General features: G+C 48.7%; 1 protein-coding gene across 8 annotated transcripts in view; it reads left to right on the top strand.

The window, feature by feature from the left end:
* Positions 1 to 12,500, top strand: part of LOC106572819 (myelin transcription factor 1) — a 72,140-nt gene that overhangs the window by 14,972 nt on the left and 44,668 nt on the right. For 6 of the 8 annotated variants that reach the window (XM_045696431.1, XM_045696432.1, XM_045696433.1 and 3 more), the window contains 5 exons: positions 3,375 to 3,432; positions 4,285 to 4,315; positions 5,767 to 5,829; positions 7,524 to 7,834; positions 8,070 to 9,164. In XM_045696431.1, the coding sequence (XP_045552387.1) occupies positions 3,375 to 3,432; positions 4,285 to 4,315; positions 5,767 to 5,829; positions 7,524 to 7,834; positions 8,070 to 9,164 (1,558 nt within the window). The remainder of the gene's footprint in view (positions 1 to 3,374; positions 3,433 to 4,284; positions 4,316 to 5,766; positions 5,830 to 7,523; positions 7,835 to 8,069; positions 9,165 to 12,500) is intronic. The other 2 variants (XM_014147323.2, XM_045696435.1) reach the window with 1 other exon arrangement.

Here is a 12,500-nt window from a genome sequence, read left to right as displayed (position 1 = left end):
GTCCCCTGAAAAAGACAAAAAAAACAGTGTTCATTAGCTTGGTGTGGATCTTTGATCCCCTGTAAAACGTTCCGGTCATGCCACACACGGGCCGTGAGTTGAGCACAGAGAGTAAACTGCTCCCTTTTAGTTTGGGGCACAAAGCCAGCTTGTTGCACTGGTGCACATTAGCAGTGCCTGGGGAGGAGAGAGGGCTGGGGCCGGTGGCCCCCCACACTGCACCTGTACCTCAGCCAGAGACGCAGGGCGCCCCCCCAAAAAACACAACAGACTTCTTATCCCCCTCTCTCCTCTTCCTTTCAAAAGTAAATCTATTAGCAGGAAGTGCCAACGAGAGAAAAAGAAAAGACTAAAGAGAGACAGAGATGTTTGAGTTCACTGTGGCCCTGCCAACTCCACCACTGACTGTGACAAGCAGCTCAGTGCTGGGGCGAGGGGGGGGGGGGGACAAGGGGGCAAGTTCAGTAATCAAAGCTAATGCTCCCATTGTATCTAAAAAGCCTCTGATAGCTTTAGTTTGCCTGCCTGGCTCTGTTAAAGAGATGTTGAGTGGTGAACGGGGAATGATGGTACCCGGGGAGGTGTGGCTGGGGGTCAGTTGCGGGGGGGGGGGGGGGCCCTTCACACCTGCTCTTTTGTGCCGTAAAAACAAGGTCTCTGTCGGGTGAACCCGGGAGCACTGAGTCCCTAAAAGAGAAATTACAGTGATTGTGAGCAGTGGTGTTTTTGTTGTTATTATTATTGTTATTATTACTGTGTTACTATGGTCAGTTATGATTACCATTCCCTCTGCTTACATGGCCAGGTCCTCATATATGTAGGCATTGCATATGAATTATTTAGCATTTGTAATCCGCTCAGGTGGTTGAAATAACAGGGTTATGGACAAGGGGAGGGTCCTGGGTGGTGAGGAGGGCAGAACGAGGACTGGTACTGTAGGAGGATTTAAAAACAAGCCACCTGCTTATTTTCTCTCCCAGCTGAGATTTAATATTAGTTTTTATTTCTCTTTATTTTTTATCTGTGTAACATTCCGTTAATTCATTTGCTGTTTCGCTCTCTCTCTTATGATGATGTATAGCAAGAGTAGGAGAGGAGAGAACACAGTTCATACTGTAGCGATGTGATACTCCCAGGTTAGTGAGAGAAGAGGGGGAGACATTGTGTGTACTCTGTAAATATATTTTTTACCTTTATTTAACTAGGCAAGTCAGTTAAGAACAAATTCTTATTTACAATGACAGCCTAGGAACAGTGGGTTAACTGCCTTGTTCAGGGGCAGAACAACAGATGTTTACTTTGTCAGCTCAGGGATTCGATTTGCAACCTTTCGGTTACTGGCCCAATGCTCTAACCACTAGGCTACCTGCCGCCCCTACACTCTAACCACTAGGCTACCTGCCGCCCCTACACTCTAACCACTAGGCTACCTGCCGCCCCTACACTCTAACCACTAGGCTACCTGCCGCCCCTACACTCTAACCACTAGGCTACCTGCCGCCCCTACACTCTAACCACTAGGCTACCTGCCGCCCCTACAGTCTAACCACTAGGCCACCTGCCGCCCCTACACTCTAACCACTAGGCTACCTGCCTCCCCTACACTCTAACCACTAGGCTCCCTGCCGCCCCCTACACTCTAACCACTAGGTTACCTGCCGCCCCTACACTCTAACCACTAGGCTACCTGCCACCCCTACACTCTAACCACTAGGTTACCTGCCGCCCCTACACTCTAACCACTAGGCCACCTGCCCCCCCACACTCTAACCACTAGGCTACCTGCCGCCCCTACACTCTAACCACTAGGCTACCTGACCACCCTACACTCTAACCACTAGGCTACCTGCCGCCCCTACACTCTAACCACTAGGCTACCTGCCGCCCCTACACCCTAACCACTAGGCCTCCTGCCCCCCCCACACTCTAACCACTAGGCTACCTGACCACCCTACACTCTAACCACTAGGCTACCTGACCACCCTACACTCTAACCACTAGGCTACCTGCCGCCCCTACACTCTAACCACTAGGCTACCTGCCGCCCCTACACTCTAACCACTAGGCTACCTGCCGCCCCTACACTCTAACCACTAGGCTACCTGCCACCTCTACACTCTAACCACTAGGCTACCTGCCGCCCCTACACTCTAACCACTAGGTTACCTGCCGCCCCTACACTCTAACCACTAGGCTACCTGCCGCCCCTACACTCTAACCACTAGGCTACCTGCCGCCCCTACACTCTAACCACTAGGCTACCTGCCACCTCTACACTCTAACCACTAGGCTACCTGCCGCCCCTACACTCTAACCACTAGGTTACCTGCCGCCCCTACACTCTAACCACTAGGCCACCTGCCCCCCCCCCACACTCTAACCACTAGGCTACCTGCCGCCCCTACACTCTAACCACTAGGCTACCTGACCACCCTACACTCTAACCACTAGGCTACCTGCCGCCCCTACACTCTAACCACTAGGCCACCTGCCGCCCCTACACTCTAACCACTAGGCCACCTGCCCCCCCCACACTCTAACCACTAGGCTACCTGACCACCCTACACTCTAACCACTAGGCTACCTGACCACCCTACACTCTAACCACTAGGCTACCTGCCGCCCCTACACTCTAACCACTAGGCTACCTGCCGCCCCTACACTCTAACGACTAGGCTACCTGCCGCCCCTACACTCTAACCACTAGGCTACCTGCCGCCCCTACACTCTAACCACTAGGCTACCTGCCACCTCTACACTCTAACCACTAGGCTACCTGCCGCCCCTACACTCTAACCACTAGGCTACCTGCCGCCCCTACACTCTAACCACTAGGCTACCTGCCGCCCCTACACTCTAACCACTAGGCTACCTGCCGCCTCTACACTCTAACCACTAGGCTACCTGCCGCCCCTACACTCTAACCACTAGGCTACCTGCCGCCCCTACACTCTAACCACTAGGCTACCTGCCACCCCTACACTCTAACCACTAGGCTACCTGCCGCCCCTACACTCTAACCACTAGGCTACCTGCCGCCCCTACACTCTAACCACTAGGCCACCTGCCCCCCCCCACACTCTAACCACTAGGCTACCTGACCACCCTACACTCTAACCACTAGGCTACCTGCCGCCTCTACACTCTAACCACTAGGCTAGCTGCCGCCCCAGGTATAATCAGATGTGGATATTATGTTTGGATACATGTAAGTAGACATGAATTTGAACTGTAACAGTGAGTGGGTGTTAGTCTGTAATGGCTGCTGTTCTTCTGTCATTTCCTCTTCCATTAAAATCTTCTGTCCTGACCTGTCCTGTCTTGACCTGTCCTGTACTGTCTTGACTCTCGGTGACCTCTTTCCTTTGTGACAGATGAGTGTGGAGAGTGATGACAAGCGAAGCACACGCACACGCTCCAAGGGAATCAGAGGTGAGTTCATGCCACAGGGAGGCCTGACTATGGGGAGAGAGATGTTCTCCAATGGCCATAATGAAAACATAATGATATTTCTATTTTTGAATAAGAAAGTGATTCCCTCCAGCAGCCAACAGTTGGGAGTAAGCTCATAGCATTGTTGATCATAGACTATGATTCTTTCTTTTTTTATAGACAATTAAGTCGCCTGAATGAAATGCAGTATCTTTAACTGATGTAGGCAGTTTTTCTTTTAATTGGGTTTCACAATTATGATAACTAAACTGCAACAATTAATGCTGAAGTCTGCATATAATTGTATATTTCTTCTGATCAGCACAGAGCAATTTAACTGATCTAGGTGTCCTTGGCAGTGTGTACTGTGTGTGTGTGTGTGTGTGTGTGTGTGAGTACTGTATGTGTGTGTGTGCCTGTGTGTGTGTGCCTGTGTGTGCCTGTGTGTGTGCGTGTGTGTGTGTGTGTGTGTGTGTGTGTGTGTGTGTGTGTGTGTGTGTGTGTGTGTGTGTGTGTGTGTGTGTGTGTGTGTGTGTGTGTGTGTTGTATGTCTGTGTGTGTGCCCGTGTGTGTGTGTGTGTTCTGTTTGTTGTTGCTTGTGTGTGTAAGTCGTTCATTTTTCTCCTGATAATGAATGTATATTTCTGCATATTTTTATTTCTTTCTGTATATGTATTTTTTGGTTTGTTTATTTCTGTATATTTCTGTATATTTCTGTGAAGAGGCCTCCAGGGATTCTTATGCATTTGTGATTTATTGATTGTAACTAGTTCCTTCTGCAATGCGGCTTTAAGAAAGCTGGCTCACCTTTGCTCACGGTCAGTTGTTTCTCGTCTCTTATTGCTTCTCTAGTTCCCACCGAGCTCGTTGGACAAGAGCTGAGGTAAGTGCAATACAATACTTCATCCTGTTGTACGTTGTTTGTCTCTCTAGTGTGTATCTCGCTAAACGGAAACGTTATACTGTAGTCTTATTTTGTCATACTGCACATTTCAGTCATACAGACGACTTGTCACATGAAGAGAATGATCATAACACCCATAGTCACTCCGTGGTTTTACTTCATGGTCCAAGTTTAAGCCTTTAATATACTGCGCTGAAACAGAAACCTCCTCCTTCTTCTTGTCCTTGTTCTTCCTCCTCTTCTTGTTGTTCTTGTTGTTCTTCTTGTTCTTCTCCTCCTCTTCCTCCTCTTCCTCCCCCCATGAGCATAACCTGCATGGTACTGGGTTCATCATCTACTGAACCTCATTAGTCATGACCCAACCAACCATTCCCTGGGGAAGCATGTCTATAAGACTAGAGATGAGAAAACAGACCTTTAAGAGGAGAGAGGAGAAGAGAGGAGGAGAGAGGAGGAGAGAGGAGAAGAGAGGAGGAGAGAGGAGAAGAGAGGTGGAGAGAGGAGGAGAGAGGAGAAGAGAGGAGAGGAGAAGAGAGGAGGAGAGAGGAGGAGAGAGGAGAAGAGAGGAGGAGAGAGGAGAAGAGAGGAGAAGAGAGGAGAAGAGAGGAGGAGAGGGGAGAAGAGAGGAGAAGAGAGGAGGAGAGAGGAGAAGAGAGGAGAAGAGAGGAGAAGAGAGGAGAAGAGAGGAGAGAACTCATCAGCCATGACCAACATCGTCTCCTCTCCCAAAATAAGCATTGATCAGGTCTCTGCTGCGCTGTCGAGGCTGCTGTCTCATTTAAAATGCAAATACAGGATTCTAGTAAGTAATAATAAGGATAATTGAATTAATAAAGGCGATTGCGGAGAGAAAAAATTTGCCGTCAATACAATGTGAATGAAATGCTGCTGTGGCCCTGTAGACTGTGAGGGCACCTGTAGACTGTGAGGGCACCTGTAGACTGTGAGGGCACCTGTAGACTGTGAGGGCACCTGTAGACTGTGAGGGCACCTGTAGACTGTGAGGGCACCTGTAGACTGTGAGGGCACCTGTAGACTGTGAGGGCACCTGTAGACTGTGAGGGGACCTGTAGCTGACTTCTGAGAGGAGGGGAAATTAACGAAACGCCTGGCGTGATCACTATCACATGAAATTGGATTGGCCAGCTTGATGGATGACACATTTGTTCTTGGTTACTACCACCTGCATTTCTCTGTGTGTGTGTGTGTGTGTGTGTGTGTGTGTGTGTGTGTGTGTGTGTGTGTGTGTGTGTGTGTGTGTGTGTGTGTGTGTGTGTGTGTGTGTGTGTGTGTGTGTGTGTGTGTGTGTGTGTTTTATATTTGTTATTTTTACTACCTTTTTATTATTTTCTTTCACCTGTTCTATTATCATCAATTCTCCAAGGGACAAAATGAGTAAAATGTGAAAATGTATCTCTGACTCCATTCAGCTGCCCCACCCCTGGATGCCATGGCTTTGGCCACATCAGTGGGAGATATTCACGACACAGAAGGTAGGGCAGCCAACCCCCACCTACCCCCTCAGCCCCCAGCCCTCCTGGGTCTCAGAACAACCCCCACCTACCCCCTCAGCCCCCAGCCCTCCTGGGTCTCAGAACAACCTCCACTTACCCCCTCAGCCCCCAGCCCTCCTGGGTCTCAGAACAACCCCCACCTACCCCCTCAGCCCCCAGCCCTCCTGGGTCTCAGAACAACCCCCACCTACCCCCTCAGCCCCCAGCCCTCCTGGGTCTCAGAACAACCCCCACCTACCCCCTCAGCCCCAGCCCTCCTGGGTCTCAGAACAACCCCCACCTACCCCCTCAGCCCCCAGCCCTCCTGGGTCTCAGAACAACCCTAATATGTCCCTGTTTGACACAGTGTTCTACGCCACTCCCTCTGTCTTACCAAGAGGACCCCTGTAGACCTGGGGCCGCTCGCTGCGTCGTGACTCCAGCTTATTGGAAAGATATTACAAATTCAATTTATTTACATGTGTATTCATTCAAGAACCAATTTCCAGATGAACAGTGTTTATAGATTCCCTCCACTCCCTCTGTTTTCTAGGTGAGGGCTTTATTGAATTTGATCCTCCACTGCCTCTCGTCGTGTGTTCATTAAAGTTCCAGTCAGATGGCTGTGATTGGTTCTCATGTAAGAGCGAGAACAGTGCTTTCCTCCAGGCGTAGTGCAGTACACTCAGCATCCCTCCATTATTCATCTCAGATCTCCATGGCATTTTAACTCATTGATAGGCATGTTTGTATTATTGTTTGGTTTGTTTTGTTTTGTTATGCTTGGAGTTTCTACCTCTCCATAAGCTATGTTTGATGCTCATGACTGAAGATGCACCCCTCAGGGTTCTCTGTAGTGTTCAGCCTCTGCCCCTCTCTCCCCCTCTCCCCCTCTCTTCCCTACACCCCCCTCTCCCTCTCCCTCTCCCTCTCCTCTCCCTCTCCCTCTCCCCCTCCCCCTCTCTTCCCTACACCCCCTCTCCCTCTCCCTCTCCCTCTCCCCCTCTCTTCCCAACACCCCCCCTCTCCCTCTCCCCCTCTCTTCACAACACCCCCCTCTCCCTCTCTCGCTCTCCCCCTCTCCCCAACACCCCCCCTCCCTCTCCCCCTCTCTTCCCAACACCCCCCCTCTCCCTCTCCCCTCTCTTCCCAACACCCCCCCTCTCACTCTCTCGCTCTCCCCCTCTCCCCCTCTCTTCCCTACACCCCCCTCTCCCTCTCCCCCTCTCTTCCCAACACCCCCCTCTCCCTCTCTCCCTCTCTTCACAACACCCCCCCTCTCTCGCTCTCCCCCTCTCCCCTCTCCCCCTCTCTTCCCAACACCCCACTCTCCCTCTCCCCTCTCTTCCCAACACCCCCCTCTCCCTCTCCCCTCTCTTCACAACACCCCCCTCTCTCGCTCTCCCCCTCTCCCCCTCTCTTCCCAACACCCCCCTCTCCCTCTCTCCCTCTCTTCACAACACCCCCCCTCTCTCGCTCTCCCCCCTCTCCCCTCTCTTCCCAACACCCCACTCTCCCTCTCCCCCTCTCTTCCCAACACCCCCCTCTCCCTCTCCCCAACACCCCCCTCTCACTCTCTCGCTCTCCCCCTCTCTTCCCAACACCCCCTCTCCCTCTCTCCCGATCTCCCTCTCCCCCTCTCTTCCCAACACCCCCCGCTCCCTCTCTCATTCTCTACCCCTGTTCCCGTGCAGTGTGCTGGGCTGCCCATTGGCCAGGAAGAGACGTCTGGCAGAAGCTGAGGCAGAGCAGGAGCAGCCATCCTCTAAAAGGAAGTCCCACCCTCTAAAGCTGGCCATGGATGAGGGCTTCAGCATGGACAGTGATGGGAGCAGTGAGGAGGAGGTGGAGGGGGAGGCCAGGGAGGAGGAAGAGGAGGAGAAGGAGGATAAGACAGAGGAACAGCCACAGGCACAGCAGGAAGAAAAGCCAGAGGAGGAGCAGGAGGAAGAGGAGGAAGAGGAGGAAAAGGAGCAGAAAGAGGAGAGCATAGATGCAGATGAAGGTAGGTACTGTACTCTGTACTGTAAACACACAACACCATGACTCACAACGAACCAAGTGATCATCATGTGTGACTCATTATATTAACGGGCACTGTTTATTAATGATGACATCATTCGGATCATGACAAGGAGGGAGTGGATGACAGAGAGGATGATGGTAACTAAATACCTCACTCCGTCTCTCCTGTTCGTTGCTGTTTCTAACTCACCGACGTGTCCTTGACTCTCCCACAGAAGAATGCATGATCATTGAGCCGGGATCCAGTAAAACAGCATGTAAAGCTGAGCAGGGGGAATGGCCTAAGAGAGAGGACTACTCCAGCTACCATCAGATCCTAGCCAACTCTCTACTATACCTGGGTGGGGCCCCCGACACCGCAGAGACCACCTCACAGGAGCTCGTTACCATGGAGACAGAGAAGGATATCACAGCTGTGGAGCACGCCACTGTGGCAGTGGAACACTCAGTAGAGGAGGAGGAAGAGGAGGAAGAGGAGGAAGAGGAGGAGGAGGAAGATGAGATTGAGGAGACTAGGGAGGCTGTGACACAGAGAACCTTTGAGCACCCGTATTTTACTGGAGACATTCACCAGCAGCAGGACAAGGCTGAGGAAGACGAGGAGGAGGAAGAGTATGAAGAGGAGAGGAGAGAAGCGGAGCACCAGCCACAGGAGATCCTGGATGAAGAGGAGGAGGAAGATGACATTGAGGAGGTGGATGAGAGAGTGCACCCTGTCGTCCTGCCCACCTCTACCTCCATTAGCAGCAATGCAGCAGCTCAGGGACCAGCCACACAGGGGGACAGAACTACAGAGCACTACATGCCCAAAAGGACCAGCCTCCTGGAGAACTACAACCCCCACAGGACCAGCCCACGGGAGAACTACAACCCCCACAGGACCAGCCTCCTGGAGAACTACAGGACCAGCCCACTGGAGAACTACAATCCCCACAGAGTCAGCCCCTTACAGCATTACATCTCCCATAAGGCCTCAGCAGCCTCTGACATAATCGAGGTGCGCTCAGAGGATTCGGGGAAGGACTATGAAGATGAAGATGGTGATGAGGAGGGGGAGGAGGAGGAGGAGGAAGATGATAGTTTGTCTCAGAGGTGGACGGATGAGTCAGAGACGTATGATATGACCCGGGGAAATCTGGGGCTCCTGGAGCAGGCCATCGCCCTGAAGGCAGAACAGGTGAAGGGGCCTCGCGACCTCCTCCTCCTCCGTCACCCCGCCGTCACCCCGGAGCTCCACCACCGCTACTTCAGCATGGACAACCGGCCCAAACACCTGAACGCCATGCGCAACAGCTGCTTCAGCAGCAAAGGTATGGATGGCATTCCAATCAATCAATCAATCAATCAATCAAATGTATTTTATAAAGCCCTTTTTACACCAGCAGTTGTCACGAAGTGGTTTACAGATACCCAGCCTAAAACCCCAGAGAGCAAGCAATGCAGAGGCAGATTCCATACACGTATTATACAGAATCATGGGACCAGTCTCCCATATTACAATACATTATCAAATAGAAACCCATGGGACCAGTCACCCATATTACAATACATTATCAAATACAAACCCATGGGACCAGTCACCCATATTACAATACATTATCAAATAGAAACCCATGGGACCAGTCTCCCATATTACAATACATTATCAAATAGAAACCCATGGGACCAGTCACCCATATTACAATACATTATCAAATAGAAACCCATGGGACCAGTCACCCATATTACAATACATTATCAAATACAAACCCATGGGACCAGTCACCCATATTACAATACATTATCAAATAGAAACCCATGGGACCAGTCACCCATATTACAATAAATTATCAAATAGGAACCCATGTGACCAGTCTCCCATATTACAATACATTATCAAATAGAAACCCATGTGACCAGTCACCCATATTACAATACATTATCAAATAGAAACCCATGTGACCAGTCACCCATATTACAATACATTATCAAATAGAAACCCATGGGACCAGTCACCCATATTACAATACATTATCAAATAGAAACCCATGGGACCAGTCTCCCATATTACAATACATTATCAAATAGAAACCCATGGGACCAGTCACCCATATTACAATACATTATCAAATAGAAACCCATGGGACCAGTCTCCCATATTGCAATACATTATCAAATAGAAACCCATGGGACCCAGCTATTCTGGAGGTGATTAATTTGTTTGGTACCTTCTCGGGATACAGAATAAATTGGAACAAGAGTGAATTAATGCCCATACGGTTGCAAAACACCTCCTGGCTAGAACATCTTCCAGTTAAGCTATCTTCAGAAAAATGTACCTACCTTGGAATTGTAGTTACCAAACAATACTCCTTACTATTTAAAGAGAATTTCCCCTCTCTGATGCAAAAACTCAAGGCAAACATACAATTTTGGAGAACTCTCCCAATTTCTCTGCTCGGAAGAATTAATGCCATTAAAATGGTCTTCCTCCCACAACTGCTCTACCTATACCAGAACATCCCAGTATTCATACCTAAATCCTTTCATAAACAACTGGACTCTATTATCAATCCTTTCATCTGGGATTATAAAACACCTCTGTAAATCCAAGATGGAAGGAGGATTGTCTCTCCCAAACTTAATATTTTACTACTGGGCCGCCAACCTCCGCGCTGTTACGTTTTTGCTGGATGACGTACACCCGCCACCCAGCTGGCTTAGTATGGAGCGTGAGGAGTGTCACCCCTTCTCTATTGTTGCTGTGATTTTGTCACCTGTCAATCTGGAGATGTCACTTTACCGTAACAATCCTATTATACATAGCACAGTCCCAATCTGGAAGCAAATTAAAGTCCACTTTGAGTTTAGACCAATATCATTCATGCTTCCTGTTGCCAGGAATCCCTCCTTTGCCCCCTCTAACCTTGATAACACCTTTGAGCGATGGGGAGAGTTGGGGATAAGTACCATAGGGGATTTATATATAGGAGGGACCTTTGCTTCCTTTGAATCGCTGAGGGAAACTTATAATCTTCCCAGAAGTAACTTTTTCAGATACCTACAGATTAGAGACTATGATAGAAAACACATCCCAACATTTGGGAATGCTAAACCTTCCATGTTTGACGGATGCATAAAAATATGCCCCACCTCAGACAAACTGAGATCTCGTCTATATGACGCTCTTCAATCTGTTAGCGCACCGTCTACTGATGCCATTAAGGCAAAATGGGAGGAAGAACTAGGGACTGATATTTTGGTGGCAGACTGGGAGGACAGCTTGGAGTATATCCACACCTGCTCCATTAACTCCAGACATCGTCTCATACAATTCAAGGTATTACACAGATTACACTATTCCAAAACCAAACTACATAGGATATTTCCTGGTACATCCCCTATGTGTGATAAATGTCAGGCTGAGCAGGGTACACTACTCCACTGCTTTGCCCTATGCTCTAACTTGTATGGTTATTAGTGTGGAATTTTTATGATCCTCTCTGAAGTTCTGGAGACTTCAATAGACCCAGACCCGCTTCTGATAATCCTGGGAGTCTCCGATTCCCTAAACGGATTAACCAACTCCCAAAAACAACTCATCTCTTACAGTCTCATTTCGGAAAAAAAATTAATCTTCTTGTTTTGGAAAAGGAGGGAAGCTCCCTCTACCAAATTATGGCTCAGCGAATTGGCAAACACTGTACACTTAGAAAGAATTAGATATATTCTGAACAATAAATTATCAACATTTTATCAAATCTGGCAGCCTTTTCTCTCTTACTTGGACCAGGTGGCGCTGTGAATTTGCACTTTTTAACGCACTCTCAATTGTCATATGGTAATCTACCTTTGGGCGGCATGTGCTGGCCCCGCCACCCGAGCAGTTGGGAGGGGAATAGGGTGGAATAAGGGTGGAATAAGGGTGGAATAAGGGTGGGGATAAAGGGGGGTATAAGTGGGGGGGGGGTTACATCGACCCTTTTTTCTTTCTACCTGTCCTTGTTTTGTATGTCTTGTTTTGTATGTCTTGTTTTGTATGTCTTGTTTTGTATGTCTTGTTTTGTATGTCTTGTTTTGTATGTCTTGTTTTGTATGTCTTGTTTTGTAATATTTGTTTTGTGCCCAGAACTCTGGGTCTTTTGGTTAATGTCTGTTCTCTTATGTTTAGATAAGAACTGTAAACTTGTCTTTTATACCTATACACCTAACGAGAAACCCATGTGACCAGTCACCCATATTACAATACATTATCAAATAGAAACCCATGTGACCAGTCACCCATATTACAATACATTATCAAATAGGAACCCATGGGACCAGTCACCCATATTACAATACATTATCAAATAGAAACCCATGTGACCAGTCTCCCATATTACAATACATTATCAAATAGAAACCCATGGGACCAGTCTCCCATATTACAATACATTATCAAATAGAAACCCATGGGACCAGTCTCCCATATTACAATACATTATCAAATAGAAACCCATGGGACCAGTCACCCATATTACAATACATTATCAAATAGAAACCCATGGGACCAGTCTCCCATATTACAATACATTATCAAATAGAAACCCATGGGACCAGTCACCCATATTACAATACATTATCAAATAGAAACCCATGGGACCAGTCACCCATATTACAATACATTA

This window comes from Salmo salar, chromosome ssa15 (assembly GCF_905237065.1).
Source record: "Salmo salar chromosome ssa15, Ssal_v3.1, whole genome shotgun sequence".
NCBI lineage: Eukaryota > Metazoa > Chordata > Actinopteri > Salmoniformes > Salmonidae > Salmo > Salmo salar.
The sequence above is the reverse complement of the archived record's forward strand: the minus strand, read 5'-3'. Positions and strand labels throughout refer to the sequence as shown.